This window comes from Dipodomys ordii, unplaced genomic scaffold (genome assembly GCF_000151885.1).
Source record: "Dipodomys ordii isolate 6190 unplaced genomic scaffold, Dord_2.0 Scaffold15, whole genome shotgun sequence".
Lineage (NCBI taxonomy): Eukaryota > Metazoa > Chordata > Mammalia > Rodentia > Heteromyidae > Dipodomys > Dipodomys ordii.
In genome coordinates this window covers 9,512,861-9,525,344 of record NW_012267231.1, presented here as the reverse complement: position 1 = coordinate 9,525,344, position 12,484 = coordinate 9,512,861, and the positions used below count along the sequence as shown (strand labels likewise).

General features: G+C 45.8%; 1 protein-coding gene across 2 annotated transcripts in view; it reads left to right on the top strand.

Moving 5' to 3' along the window:
- The window catches only part of Trpm1 (transient receptor potential cation channel, subfamily M, member 1), a 99,534-nt gene that overhangs the window by 59,401 nt on the left and 27,649 nt on the right, over positions 1–12,484 (top strand). Inside the window, exons 9-16 of one of the 2 annotated variants that reach the window (XR_001174879.1) lie at positions 190–313; positions 1,359–1,431; positions 2,682–2,782; positions 5,110–5,213; positions 6,099–6,233; positions 7,509–7,559; positions 10,844–10,984; positions 12,116–12,144. Coding sequence is in view for 1 of the 2 variants with exons in the window: in XM_013011958.1 (XP_012867412.1) it covers positions 190–313; positions 1,359–1,431; positions 2,682–2,782; positions 5,043–5,213; positions 6,099–6,233; positions 7,509–7,559; positions 10,844–10,984; positions 12,116–12,145 (826 nt within the window). In the remaining variant the exon portion in view is untranslated. Of the gene's footprint in view, positions 1–189; positions 314–1,358; positions 1,432–2,681; positions 2,783–5,042; positions 5,214–6,098; positions 6,234–7,508; positions 7,560–10,843; positions 10,985–12,115; positions 12,146–12,484 lie in introns of those variants that run through there. The other variant, XM_013011958.1, reaches the window with a different exon arrangement.

Here is a 12,484-nt window from a genome sequence, read left to right as displayed (position 1 = left end):
GAGCGCTAGCCTTGAGAGAAAGAGCTCAGGGATGGTACCCAGGCCCTGAGTTCAAGCCCCACAACCAACCAAAAAGAGGGCACCTGGTTGTGGGGAGAACCTGGTGGGGTGGTCCAGTGAGCAGGGTCGACATGCTATGTTTTGTTCTTTTTCATCTGTGTTTTGTTCTCCTTCGTCTCTTTTGAACAGGGGCATAAACGAATCCCTCAGGGATCAGCTTCTCGTTACCATTCAGAAAACATTTAATTATAGCAAGAGCCAGTCTCATCAGCTGTTTGCAATCATCATGGAGTGCATGAAGAAGAAAGAACTTGTTAAGTGTCTTGAATTTATTTTCAAACACGCTCTGGAGAGACTTTTGTTGTTGTTGTTTTTCAAGAGACAATTTACAAATGCATACCAAACTGGCAGACAAGAGGGGAGGGCTCCCCCAGTAGCTCAGTGAAGTGTGCAACTAGGAGGTGATGTCATACCACGTCGCACAAACGGAGAGGTTTACAATAGGAATCGGATCAGATCGAAAGACTGGGGGGAGAAGACTTAGCATCCCTTGTAAGAGGTGCTTGCAAAGTCAGAAGAATTTCACCTCCCAAGTTCCAGTCTCTGACTAACTCTTCCTTCCCTAGCTGTGTTTACAAGGAATCAGAACTTACAATGCAGATAAGGGTGATATTCTCAAAATTCGCAATCTGCGAATTTCCTCTAAGCTCATCGTATCTGATTAGATAGGATTTTATCATTTCAATTTTTCTTTTCTTTTCTGGTCAATGACCAGGATTCAAACTCAGTACTTCATGTTTTTGCTCATCAGCTAGTGCTCTACCAACTGAACCATGCCTCCAATCCCAGAATTTTATGGTTTCAGATGGCTCTTTGGATTGTTTTTCCTGGAGATAGAAAACAAATGGTTTAAAATTGTTTAGTTCTGAAAATCATTTGTGAGTGGTTTTTGTTCTATTTTAGGTTTTTTTGTTCTGTTTTGTGCCAGTACTGAGGCTTGAACTCAGAACCTCACACTTAAATTCCTCCCCTCCCCCTTCAAGGCTAGCACTCTACTACTTGACCCACAGCTCCACTTCTGGCTTTTTAGGTGGAGATAAGAGTCTCACAGACTTTCCTGCCCAGGCTGGCTTTGAACTGTGATCCTCAGATCTCAGCTTCTTAAGTAGCTAGGATGACAGGCATGAAGCATCTTGTTTTATTGGCAGTACTGGGGTTTGATCTCACGATCTCACAGCCTTGTACTCACCACCACATACCTTCAGCTTTGTGATTGTTTTTTTTTTTTAAACACCTCAATTCACCCTTATTCTCAACCTCAACCTCAATTCAATCTGTTTTGGGTTCACTTGTTCCAGGTCACCGTGTTTAGAATGGGTTCTGAGGGGCAGCAGGATGTCGAGATGGCCATTCTAACCGCCCTCCTGAAAGGTGAGCTCTTGAGAACGCTACTCCTGTCCGTCAGTGCTCGGCTGGGCTGGGCTTTGCCTATGACCTATGTCCTATTGGGGATAGAGCCTGCCGGCTGCCTGGGGTGACCTTGGCATGGCGAGGGATGGAATGACAAGACTCGGAGCTGGTTTCTACAAAGCTGCTTTCTATAGGGTTCTTTGAAAGACTGAGAACTTTTGCTTAGGAGATACAAAACTTTTTTTTTTCTATGTGTGCCAGCCCTGGGACTTGAACTCGGGGCCTGGGTGCTATCCTTGAGCTTCTTTTCGCTCAAGGCTAGCCTTCTACCGCTGGAGCCACAGCTCTACTTCCGACTATTTGGTAGTTCCTTTGAGATAAGAGTCTCATGGACTTTTCTGCCCTGGGCTGGCTTTGAATCATGATCTTCCAATCTCAGTCTCCTGAGTAGCTAGGATTACTGGGTGAGCCAGTACCCAGCTAAAACATATTTTTTGTTGTTGTTGTTATTGTCAGTCATGGGGCTTGAACTCTGGGCCTGGGTGCTGTCCTTGAGCTCTTTAGCTCAAGGCAAGTGTTCTACCACGTGAGCCACAGCACCACTTCTGGTTTTCTGGTGGTTTGTTGGAAATAAGAGTTCTGATTTTCTGGTGGTTTGTTGGAAATAAGAGTCTCACGGACTCTCCTACCTAGGCTGGCTTTGAACCGTGATCCTCAGATCTCAGACTCCTGAGTAGCTAGGAGCACAGGTATGAGCCCCCGGTACCTGACTAAAAACATGTTCTCATTTGTGGTTCACAGAGTCCTGTCCAATTATCTTGTTAATGACAGGCTTCAACCAGGGGCTCACAGGGTAGGGTCCACTTTGGGGAGTACATTTCCTCCCTGATTCATCTGGACTGGGGCCACAAGGAGGTACAGAGGAGAGAGGCAGGGGGCTCTGCGGCCTGGCTGCCTGGCAGGGCTGGGGATTGGTCATTCTTGGCCCAGCCTGGCATCCATTCTCAGGCTCCTGCCCCCTTGAAGGTCTTGAGTCAATGGGCTCCTCCTTCACCCTTCCCAAAGAGCCTGCAAAGAACTGGCCGGGTGAGAGTTTCATCTGCTTTCCTTCCAGAAAGTTCTGGAAACTATGGAGTTGTTCTCCTTGTTTCAGGGCCCATTAGTTCAGGGACAAGAGGAGAGGCAGCGATGGATACTCAGATAATGACAAAGCAGGGTGATCCAAGGTAGGAAGTGGAAAAAAAAATGGCTCTCATGTCTTGTCTTTCCAGGAACCAATGCTTCTGCTCCAGACCAGCTGAGCTTGGCTCTAGCTTGGAACCGAGTGGACATCGCGCGAAGCCAGATCTTCGTCTTCGGGCCCCATTGGCCGGTGAGATGAGATTTTTTGTTTTGTTTTCTGTTTGTTTTCCAATTCATATCATTTGTCATGACCTTGTACCGATGAGGCTTTACTATGTCCTCCCTTGTGACACAGATCTCAGGAAACCATCTCTGTGGTTTCTGTGCGTTGGTTGGGTGATCCCTTAAGATTATTAAAAGACATCGTTGCTTAACAGGCTCACACCTGTCATCCTAGCAACTCAGGAGGCTGAGATCTGAGGATTGCAGTTTGAAGCCAGCCCAGGCAGGAAACCCTATGAGACTCTTATCTCCAATGAACCACTCAAAAACCGGAAGTGGAGGTGCTGTGGATCAAAGTGGTAGAGCACTAGCCCTGAGCAAAAATTGCTCAGGGACAGCAGCTAGTCCCTGAGTTCAAGCCCCACAACCAAAAGGGAGAGGGTGGAAAGGACAAGAGTTCCCACTCCAGTCTCTGGCCTCCTGTCTCACTGGGTGATTGCTTCCTCTCACAGCCAGGGGCCTCCCACAGAGCTGGGGCCCTGTGGGTTTAGACTTGTCAGTCTCTGAAACTGTAATCTAAACAATGTTTTTATTATAACATGCCCAGATTCAGGTATTTCAGACTAATACAGGCTTACTGAATCACTAAATCATGCACGTAGAAATGCTGGGAGTTCACAGAGGGAACTCCGGGAAGAGCGGTGAGCTGTAGCTAGAAAGAAGCTGTTGGACGATAATGGTGATTTGGTGGATGTGCTTATGGGCACATCTTCGTGGTATAGGCATCAACAAGATCAATGAGATTAAAGGGGAAAGGAAGAAGGTTAAGAGTAGAGTCTAGAAGAGTCTTGATGTTGAGAAGCAACTCCTGTAATCCTAGCTACTCAGGAGGGTGAAATCTGAGGATTATAGTTCAAAGCCAGCCCAGGCAGGAAAGTCCATGAGACTCTTATCTCCAATGAACCACCAGAAAACCGGAAGTGGCATTGTGGCTCAACATGTCAGAGGGCTCACTTTGAGCAAAAAAGCTCAGGGACAGTGCCTAGGCCTTGAGTTCAAACCCCACAACCAACAAAAACGAAAAAAAGAAAGCAAGAGGGAAGGAGGGACAGCCTCACCTGGTTTATGTTGTTCTGACAAAATACCTGAATCTGAGTGTGTTATAATAGAAAGGTTTGTGTAGATCACCAGTTCTGGAGACTAAAACGTCCAAACCACATGGCCCCAGCTCTGTGGAGGGCCTCTGGCTGCATCACCAGATCCAGGAGATAGTCGTACTTCTACTCCCCCTCCTGTTTCCTCAGAGAGAGAGCCCATGCTAAGCTGATGTCTCCAGTTAATCACCATGTCATATTCAATGCCATGACACCCCTCAGAGATCACCTACCCAGCAATAAGTTCACCCATTGGCTCCAGACAGCATCCAAGGCGATGTCTTCTGTCTCTGACCCCCTCACAATCATGTACCATCATTCGATGCCTGTGGGCACATTTACTTGGTGCCTTTGCACTTAGTGCAGCACCCTTTCCTTTATGCACACATGCACATCAATCAGAAGGCCAGCCACTTTGAATACACAAAGCTATTAATTCAAGCTAAGTATATATTTGTGCATAATATATAAGGTATGACCTAGGATATATAAAATCCACAAGCAAAGAGCCTTCACAGGTAGCCCAGACTGCAATGAGTTGGTGTTTGTGTATGTCTGTGTGTGTGTGTGTGTGTGTGTGTGTGTGTGTGGTGTGTATGACATTGCATTTGTGCACCAGTGATTTTTGTTTGATTATTGCCTGGGGTTTGAACTCAGGGCTTGGGCTCTATCCTTGAGCTTCTTTTGCTTAAGGATAGAGCTCTAGCATGTGAGTTACTGCTCCACTTCTGGCTTTTTTTCTTTTCCTTTCCTTTTGGTAGTTTAGTGCAGATAAGAGTTTCATAGTCTTTCCTGCCTAGACTGGCTTTGAACCTCAGTCCTCAGATTTCAGCATCCTGAGTGGCTAGGATTCTAGGCATGAGGCACTGGTTAGCATTCGTGTTTTGTATGTATGTATGTGTGTGTGTGTGTGCGTGTGTGTGTATATATATAATATATATGTATATATTATATGTATACTCACACCCATGCTTGTGGGTATATGCTTGCTGTGTATATGTATATGTGTGCATGTGTATATGCTTGTGTATGCACTAGGTATATGTAGAAACAGAAATGGAGAGTCAATATACTTGTCTTGGGCCAGGGGTAATCTTACTACCCTTTGCTAACTCTGCCTGCCGTGAATTGCAGCCTCTCGGTAGCCTGGCCCCTCCGGTGGATAGCAAAGCTACAGAGAGGGAAAAGAAGCCACCTACAGCCACCACCAAGGGGAGAGGAAAAGGAAAAGGCAAGAAGAAAGGGAAAGTGAAGGAGGAAGTAGAGGAAGAAACGGACCCCCGGAAGATCGAGCTGCTGAACTGGGTACGTGGGAAACCTCCTCATCTGGTTCTTGGGACCAGGGAAACCAGAGTTTGCATCACATCTCTTCCTAAAGGAAGAGATAGTTCTTTTGTTGTTGTTGTTGTTGTTTTGTTTTGTGCTAGTATTAGGGCTTCAACTCAGGGCCTGGGCACTGTTCTTTAGCTTTTTTGCTCAAGGCTGGCAACTCTACTTGAGCTGCAGCTCTACTTCCAGCTTTTTGGTGGTTGGTTGGAGATAAGAGTCTCATGTCTGCCTGGGTTCGTTTCAAACATCAATCTCAGATCTTAGCCTTCTGAGTAGCTAGGATTACAGGAGTGAACCACCAGCACCTAGCTCAATTTATTTTTAGAAGGAAATAATCTAGCTGGGCCCAATGGCGCACGCCTATAATCCTAGCTACTCAGGAGGCTGAGATCTGAAGCTCACAATTCAGAGTCAGCCTGGGCAGGGAAATTCATGAAACTCTTATCCCCAGTTCACCAGCAAGAAGTCAGAAGTAGAGGTGTATAGCAAATGGTAGAGAATCAGCTAAGGAATAGTGTCCAAGCCCTGAGTTCTAAGCCCAGAACTGGCGTGTATACACGTGCACGTGTGTATGCACGCATATACAATCTTCTACAAGGTTTGCTAGAACTAAGCAGTTCCAGACTGAGAAGAAAGGACAAAAGAGATGAGGTGTGTTTACAGAAGCAAAACATCAGAGACCCATGGTCTGAGGGTGAGCCTCAAAGGTAGAGCCCCAGGTTAGATTCCACCACTGGGGAATATAAAAGCATAGAGAACCATATTCAAAACAGTCCAGGCTCCTCTGTGGGGTGGGGGGCTCAGAATACCCTCTCTGTGTTCTTTCCAATCTACCTCCTGACTGGTATTTCCGTAATACAGGTGAATGCTTTGGAGCAAGCCATGCTGGATGCTCTAGTCTTAGATCGAGTTGACTTTGTGAAGCTCCTGATTGAAAATGGAGTGAACATGCAGCATTTCCTTACCATTCCCAGGCTGGAGGAGCTGTATAACACAGTGAGTGTCCCACAAGGAGGGAGAGTGAGAAGAGCTAGCCCTCAGAATCCTTTATCCTTGTTGCCCATTGCGCAAAACTGTGGCATCAGGGGGACAAGGTTTCAGCCCAGAGGTTCATGATGAATAAGAACAGGTTGCCATGTCTCCCTGGTGGTTTGGCATAGCTATGTTCCCATCAAGTTCTGCCATGCCTTTCCAGGCAATACCTTCTGCCATAGGCTTATACCCTGATTAAACCCATCGTAAGTCAAAGGTATCATCATGTCAAGAATGCATTCACAGCTAAGCTACCGAATACCATAGTTTAGCAACGTAACGCTATACAGTGTTCCGCCTGCAATTATGGGGCCGGTCACAGGTTGTAGTCTCTGCCCAGCACAGAGAGGAGGTTGGACAGACTATCATTAGCCAAAGGAAAAGGTTAGAAAAAAGTGTAGTTTCTTTTAAATGTACAAATTGCTTTTGCACCATCATAAAACCTAAAAATCCAAAGTCAAACCACCTTCAGAGACTTTCCAGAGTAATAACTACACTTGGGAAGTGAAGAGACTCTCACTGAGTTGTTAGCAGACTACAAAGTTACTAAATGGTCAGTTGATTTTCTTTACAATCATCATGTTTTTATGAGGCTTCAGTGAAAAACACAGATCTCATCCAGGTGCCAGGGGCTCATGCATGTCATTCTAGCTACTCAGGAGGCTAAGAGCTGAGGATCTGGCTTGAAGCCAGCCCAGGCAGAAAAGTCTAGGAGACTCTTATCTCCAATGAACCACCAAAAAAGCCAGAAGTGGACCTGTACAGCTCAAGTGGTAGAGCACCCAGGCCCTGAGTTCAAGCCCTATGTACTGGCACACACCTGCAAAAATAAAATTATATACATCACAACAAGGATCTCTGCTATATTAGGATGGAAGTGATTTGAATGAAATCTCCATTGGTTATATTATCATAATATGTATTTGGATAATTTATGCTCCCTTCACCCTCTTGAGATTTTTCAAGGACAGAAATGGCAATCACTTGCTATTAACCTTATGTAAATATTTCAAAAATAAATATTTCAAAAATAAATCAAGAAAAATAATTGTTCACATATATTTGCTCACAATTGATACTTCCTTACTCCAACCAGTTTTGTCTTAAAAACGGAAACAGGTCAAAAAGGGATTATGCCCCACTTTTATAAATCATTAATTCTACAAAAGAGGGAAGAATTTTGTCCCAGGAGTTGAAGAGGAAAACTTAACTTCATATAGCCAATTGCTTCTCTTTCAGAGGCTGGGCCCACCAAACACACTTCATCTGCTGGTGAGGGATGTAAAAAAGGTCAGTCTGTCCACAGTTTTACAATCCTTACTATTGACATCTTTTACTAAACATTTCTTAAAAAGCAATGATTAAGGCTGGGAAGGTGGCTCAGTGGTAGATTACTTGCCTTGCATGCATGAGGCCCTGAGTTCAATTCCTCAGCACCACATAAACAGAAAAAGCCAGAAGTGGCACTGTGGCTCAAGTAGTAGAGACTAGCCTTAAGCTGAAGAGCTGAGGGACAGCACCCAGACCCAGAGTTTAAGCCCCACAACAACAATAACAACAAAAGCAATGATTACTTTTGTTGCTGTTGTTGGTCATAGGGCTTGAACTTAGGGCCTGGGCACTGCCCCTGCACTTCTTTTGCTCAAGATTAGCACTCTACTGCTTTGAGCCACAGTGCCACTTCCGGTTTTCTGGTGGTTCACTGTAGGTGAAAGTCTTCTAGACTTTCCTGCCTAGGCTGGCTTTGAACCATGATCCTCAGATCTCAGCCTCCTGATTAGCTAGGATTACAGGCATGAGCCACCAGTTCCCAGCTTTGATTGCTTTCTTAAATGTGTTATCTTATTATTATTAGAGCCTCCCCCATTTTTTTCATTAACAAAAAGTTAAACTTGGAAAGAGCCAAGTTTGATGGTGCACATTTGTAATCTCAGCACTCAGAAGAGTGAAACAGGAGGATCCCAAGTTTGGGGTCAGCTTGAATAACATGGTGAGAAATAAACAACAAAATTAAATACAACAAAATAAATAAAAGTAAAAAAAAAAGTCCCTGAAATGACATTATCCTTCTTAGGTTTTACATGCATCCTTACACCACGGAAACACACCGAATGACTTGATGAGGGCTGAGCAGCAGCCAGGGTAGCCTCGTTTTCTACATCTACTTTCACACCTCTGACTCATCACAGACTCCTTCTAGAATGTTACTAAGCAGGAGGAGCTTCAGTTCACTTGGTGTGGCTCCCAGAAAATCTCACAGCTCTGAGTCCCCTCACCATTAAGGGACATGTCCTCTCCTCCCTTTCTCCTGCTACCCACGACCATAGTCTGTATTCCTGAAGGGTCTCACTCAGTCAGTGTCCTGACCCAGCATTCACTCACTGTCCCCACAAGTTAGAGGATTCGGCTGGGCTCCCCCCATGAGTGATTCATTTGCTAGTCCCAGGCATACAGAGTTTAAAATGTAAGCTTATACTCTGAACTCAAAGGAGGGAATAGGGCTCTCTCTGTCTCTTTAACTCTCTGTCTTTCTGTCTCCTTGTCTGTCTCTGTCTCTTCCTCTCTCTTTTCTCTTTCCTCTATCTCTGTTTGTCTCTTTCTCCTCCTCCCATCTCTGTCTGTCTCAGAATCCTAGATAGCTTGAGTATACTTCACACAAATATTAAATCCTCTTAATAGGAAAATATGCTTCTGAAGACACTAATAGAAAAGAACCAAATAGATGGATCTGGAAATCAAGAGGGACTTCTTAGACCTCCCAAGAGGCGTGGTTATGTTCCACATAAATATTCTGATATCCATCAGGCACTGGTGGCTCACACCTGTCATCCTAGCTATTCAGGAGGCTAAGATCTAAGGATCGTAATCAAAGCCAGCCCGGGCAGGAAAGTCCAGGAGACTCTTATCTCCAATGACTCACCAGAAAACCAGAAGTGGTGCTGTGGCTCCAAGTGGTACAGTGCTAGCCTTGAGTGGAAAAACTCAGAGACAGTGACTAGGTCCTGCGTTCAAACCCCATGACTGACCGTAAAAAAAAGTTCTGGCATCCCCTGTCAGACCCAATAGAAAGATAGATGGGGAAAATGAATCCTTGTAAGGAAGTTCAGGTCTAATCATTTCCTGACCTGACTTCAATGATTTCTCCCTTTGTCCTCTAGAAACCCCTTCCCCCATTCCCTGCCCCCATGTTGCCAAGTGACAGTGGCTCACATCTGTCATCCTAGCTACTCAGGAGGCTGTGATCTGAGGATGACAGTTCAAAGCCAGCCCATGCAGGAAAGCCTGTGACATATCATTAAAAAAAAAGTAGCAGTGGAGCTGTGGCTCAAGTGGTAGAGCACTAGCCTCAAGTACAAAAAAGAAAAAAAGCTTAGGGACAGCGCCCAAGTGCTGAGTTCAAGCCCCAGGACTGGCACACGTACACAAAATTTCCAATGTCTTCCAAAGGTCCTTCCAAGAAATATGGGCCTCATTGGGCCTGTCTCACATTTATGGCCTTACTCTTTTTCCATACAACTAAAATCCCCATGGAGATTCTGCTGCCTGCTGATTCCCAGGCCACACCTTGTACATGCTAGTGGCCCTCTGCGTCCTCTGGCCCTGTGCCACTTGCAATTGGATAAACCACAGGTGTCACTTTCTCCTGAAAGCCCTCTCTTCCTCTCCCTCGCAATGGCCACACCCAGGATAGAGTCAAGAATTCCTTCTCGCATTCTACATGCTTGGCACCCAGCTGTTGAGTGAAGACAGTCTCAGACCAGAGCAGTATCTCCTTGTTGCTAATAAGACATCCCCAGCATAGCCAAGGATCTTGGTAGGAGACACACAAACACGCAACACGAGAGCGCTGCGTTTTATCCACGCGGTCATTGTGAATGGAGGCTATGTGGAACGAATTTCCCAGCAATGCATCCCAAGATGCCTACAGCCGTCGTCTTGGCTCTTTGAGATTAACATAGCAATGTGGCCATTCAGATGGTCTTTATACACAGCTGGGCCCATTGGGTATGTCAGCTAGTCCAGGATGGGAATGAGTGATGGTGAATTCATGGGGTACCTCTCTTCAGGCCTGTTCTCTCCTGGAGGGAAATGGCTGTCCCCCAACGTCCTCATATGGCATCTTTATCCTGCATGAAATCTGGCCCCTGGCTGGCTTCTCCCTGCTGTTCAAAGGATCTTTTCATCCAAGCCGATTGGCTCTTAGGCCACAGCTGTATCATCACACTGTTTCCTTCACATCTGTGCATGTCAGCTACAGCCCCGTCTGTCAGGCCAGGAACCTATTTGGCCATCCATCCTATAGCCATGCCGCTTTCTTTCTTCTTAGAAAAACTCAACTCAACTTCTGGAATGTAGTTCAACCCATCAGCTCCCTCCCTTATAGGCAAACACTACCTATTGTCTAATTCATGTTCTATTCCCTGAGCTCGCAAGTTGGGGATAGGATGAAGACTTCTACCCAGGGGTGTGTGTGTGTGTGTGTGTGTGTGTGTGTGTGTGTGTGTGTGTGTGAGCGTGATGATGTCACATGTGTTCGCCTCACAGGACTCCACCCTAACCTTCTTTTCTTACAGAGCAACCTTCCCCCGGATTATCACATCAGCCTCATTGACATCGGGCTGGTGCTGGAATACCTCATGGGCGGAGCCTACCGCTGCAACTACACCCGGAAGAGTTTTCGGACTCTTTACAACAACTTGTTTGGGCCTAAGAGGGTAGATCTCGATGTGGGGGGGGGGGAGGGCGAGAAAGCAATGTTGGGTGCTTCCCCAGAGTGCCACGTGGTTCCCTGTCATGCTTTCCTATAACTTGGCCTGTTTAAAGCCCCATCCCCAAGCACCCCTGCCTTGACTCCCTCGGTGATTTCCTGTTGTAAGGCCTCCTCAGCCCCAATACCTAGCTTCATGCACGCTCATCCTCCATACCCCCTAGCAGAAGGGGTGCCCTTAGATCCAGAGCACCACTCTACCACGTCAGCTGTTATCATCTGCCAAAGCACGGGACACAACAGGACACCCCCTTTCCCCCACCCCCCGCCACTGCCTAAAGAATTGTGACCCCATATTATCATCACAGTATCTAAGGCTCTCGGTCAACTGTCCCTACCCCAGTCCAATACATCACCCACTCCACCAAAACCCAATTGTATTCCTATGCCCACCAGGACTCCTTCTTCCAGGGGGGTTTTCCGAATCCTTCCCTTACCAAAAGCCCAGTTCAAATGTATTATTACCTTAGCTGGGCACTGGTGGCTCATGCCTGTCATCTTAGCTACTCAGCAGGCTGAGATCTAGAGAAGGAAGGTTCTAAGCCAGGCAGAAAAGTCTATAAGGTTCCATCTCCAATTACTGGGCAAAATGCCAGACTGGAGGTGTGGCTTAAGTAATAGAGCACCAGCCATAAGCAAGGAAGTTGAGCGTGCATGAGGCTCTGAGTATTCAAGCCTAGTATTAGTGTACGAGCATGTGTACATGCACTCTGGCCCTCCCCCACACCCTTGTGCATGTGCATGTGCGCGCATGTGCACATAAACACACACACACGCTCACTCACACACACACAGGTCCTAACTATGATGGAGCTTTCCCATCAGCCCTGACTCCATGGCTGTCATTAGGAGCTTTGGCTGGGAACATTTTTGGTTCTCCTGCCTGCAATAGCAAGTATGTGTCTGTCTTTCTCCTCAACTGACTTCTGATGACAGAAACAATTTCCATATACATTTATGTCTTTTCCTTGGCTACTGTCACTAATCAGTAATAAGGCAAAGCATTTTCAACTAACTGCTAGCATACATACTGACTGTTGTCTGAATAACCGATCTTTCCTCCTCTTTCATTGTGCAGCCTAAAGCTCTGAAACTTCTGGGAATGGAGGTAAGTAGAACTTAATTTTTTAAGTGATTTTATGATATCTTAGTCAACATATGTGTGTGTATTCAGATAATATTTAACATAAAACTGAGCAAGTTTGTTCCCCATGAATAAGTTCACTAAACAACCCAGCAAAATCTACTTAAATGCCTTGACCAAATGGTATAAAAAGATCACACACATTTCTTTTTTGTGCTAGACATGGGGCTTGAACTCAGGACCTGGATGCTATTCCTTGAGCTTTTTTGCTCAAGGCTAGAGCTCTACCATTTTGAGCCACAACTCCTCTTCTATTTTTTGGGGGGGTGGTTAATTGGAGATAAGAGTCTCATGGACTCTCCT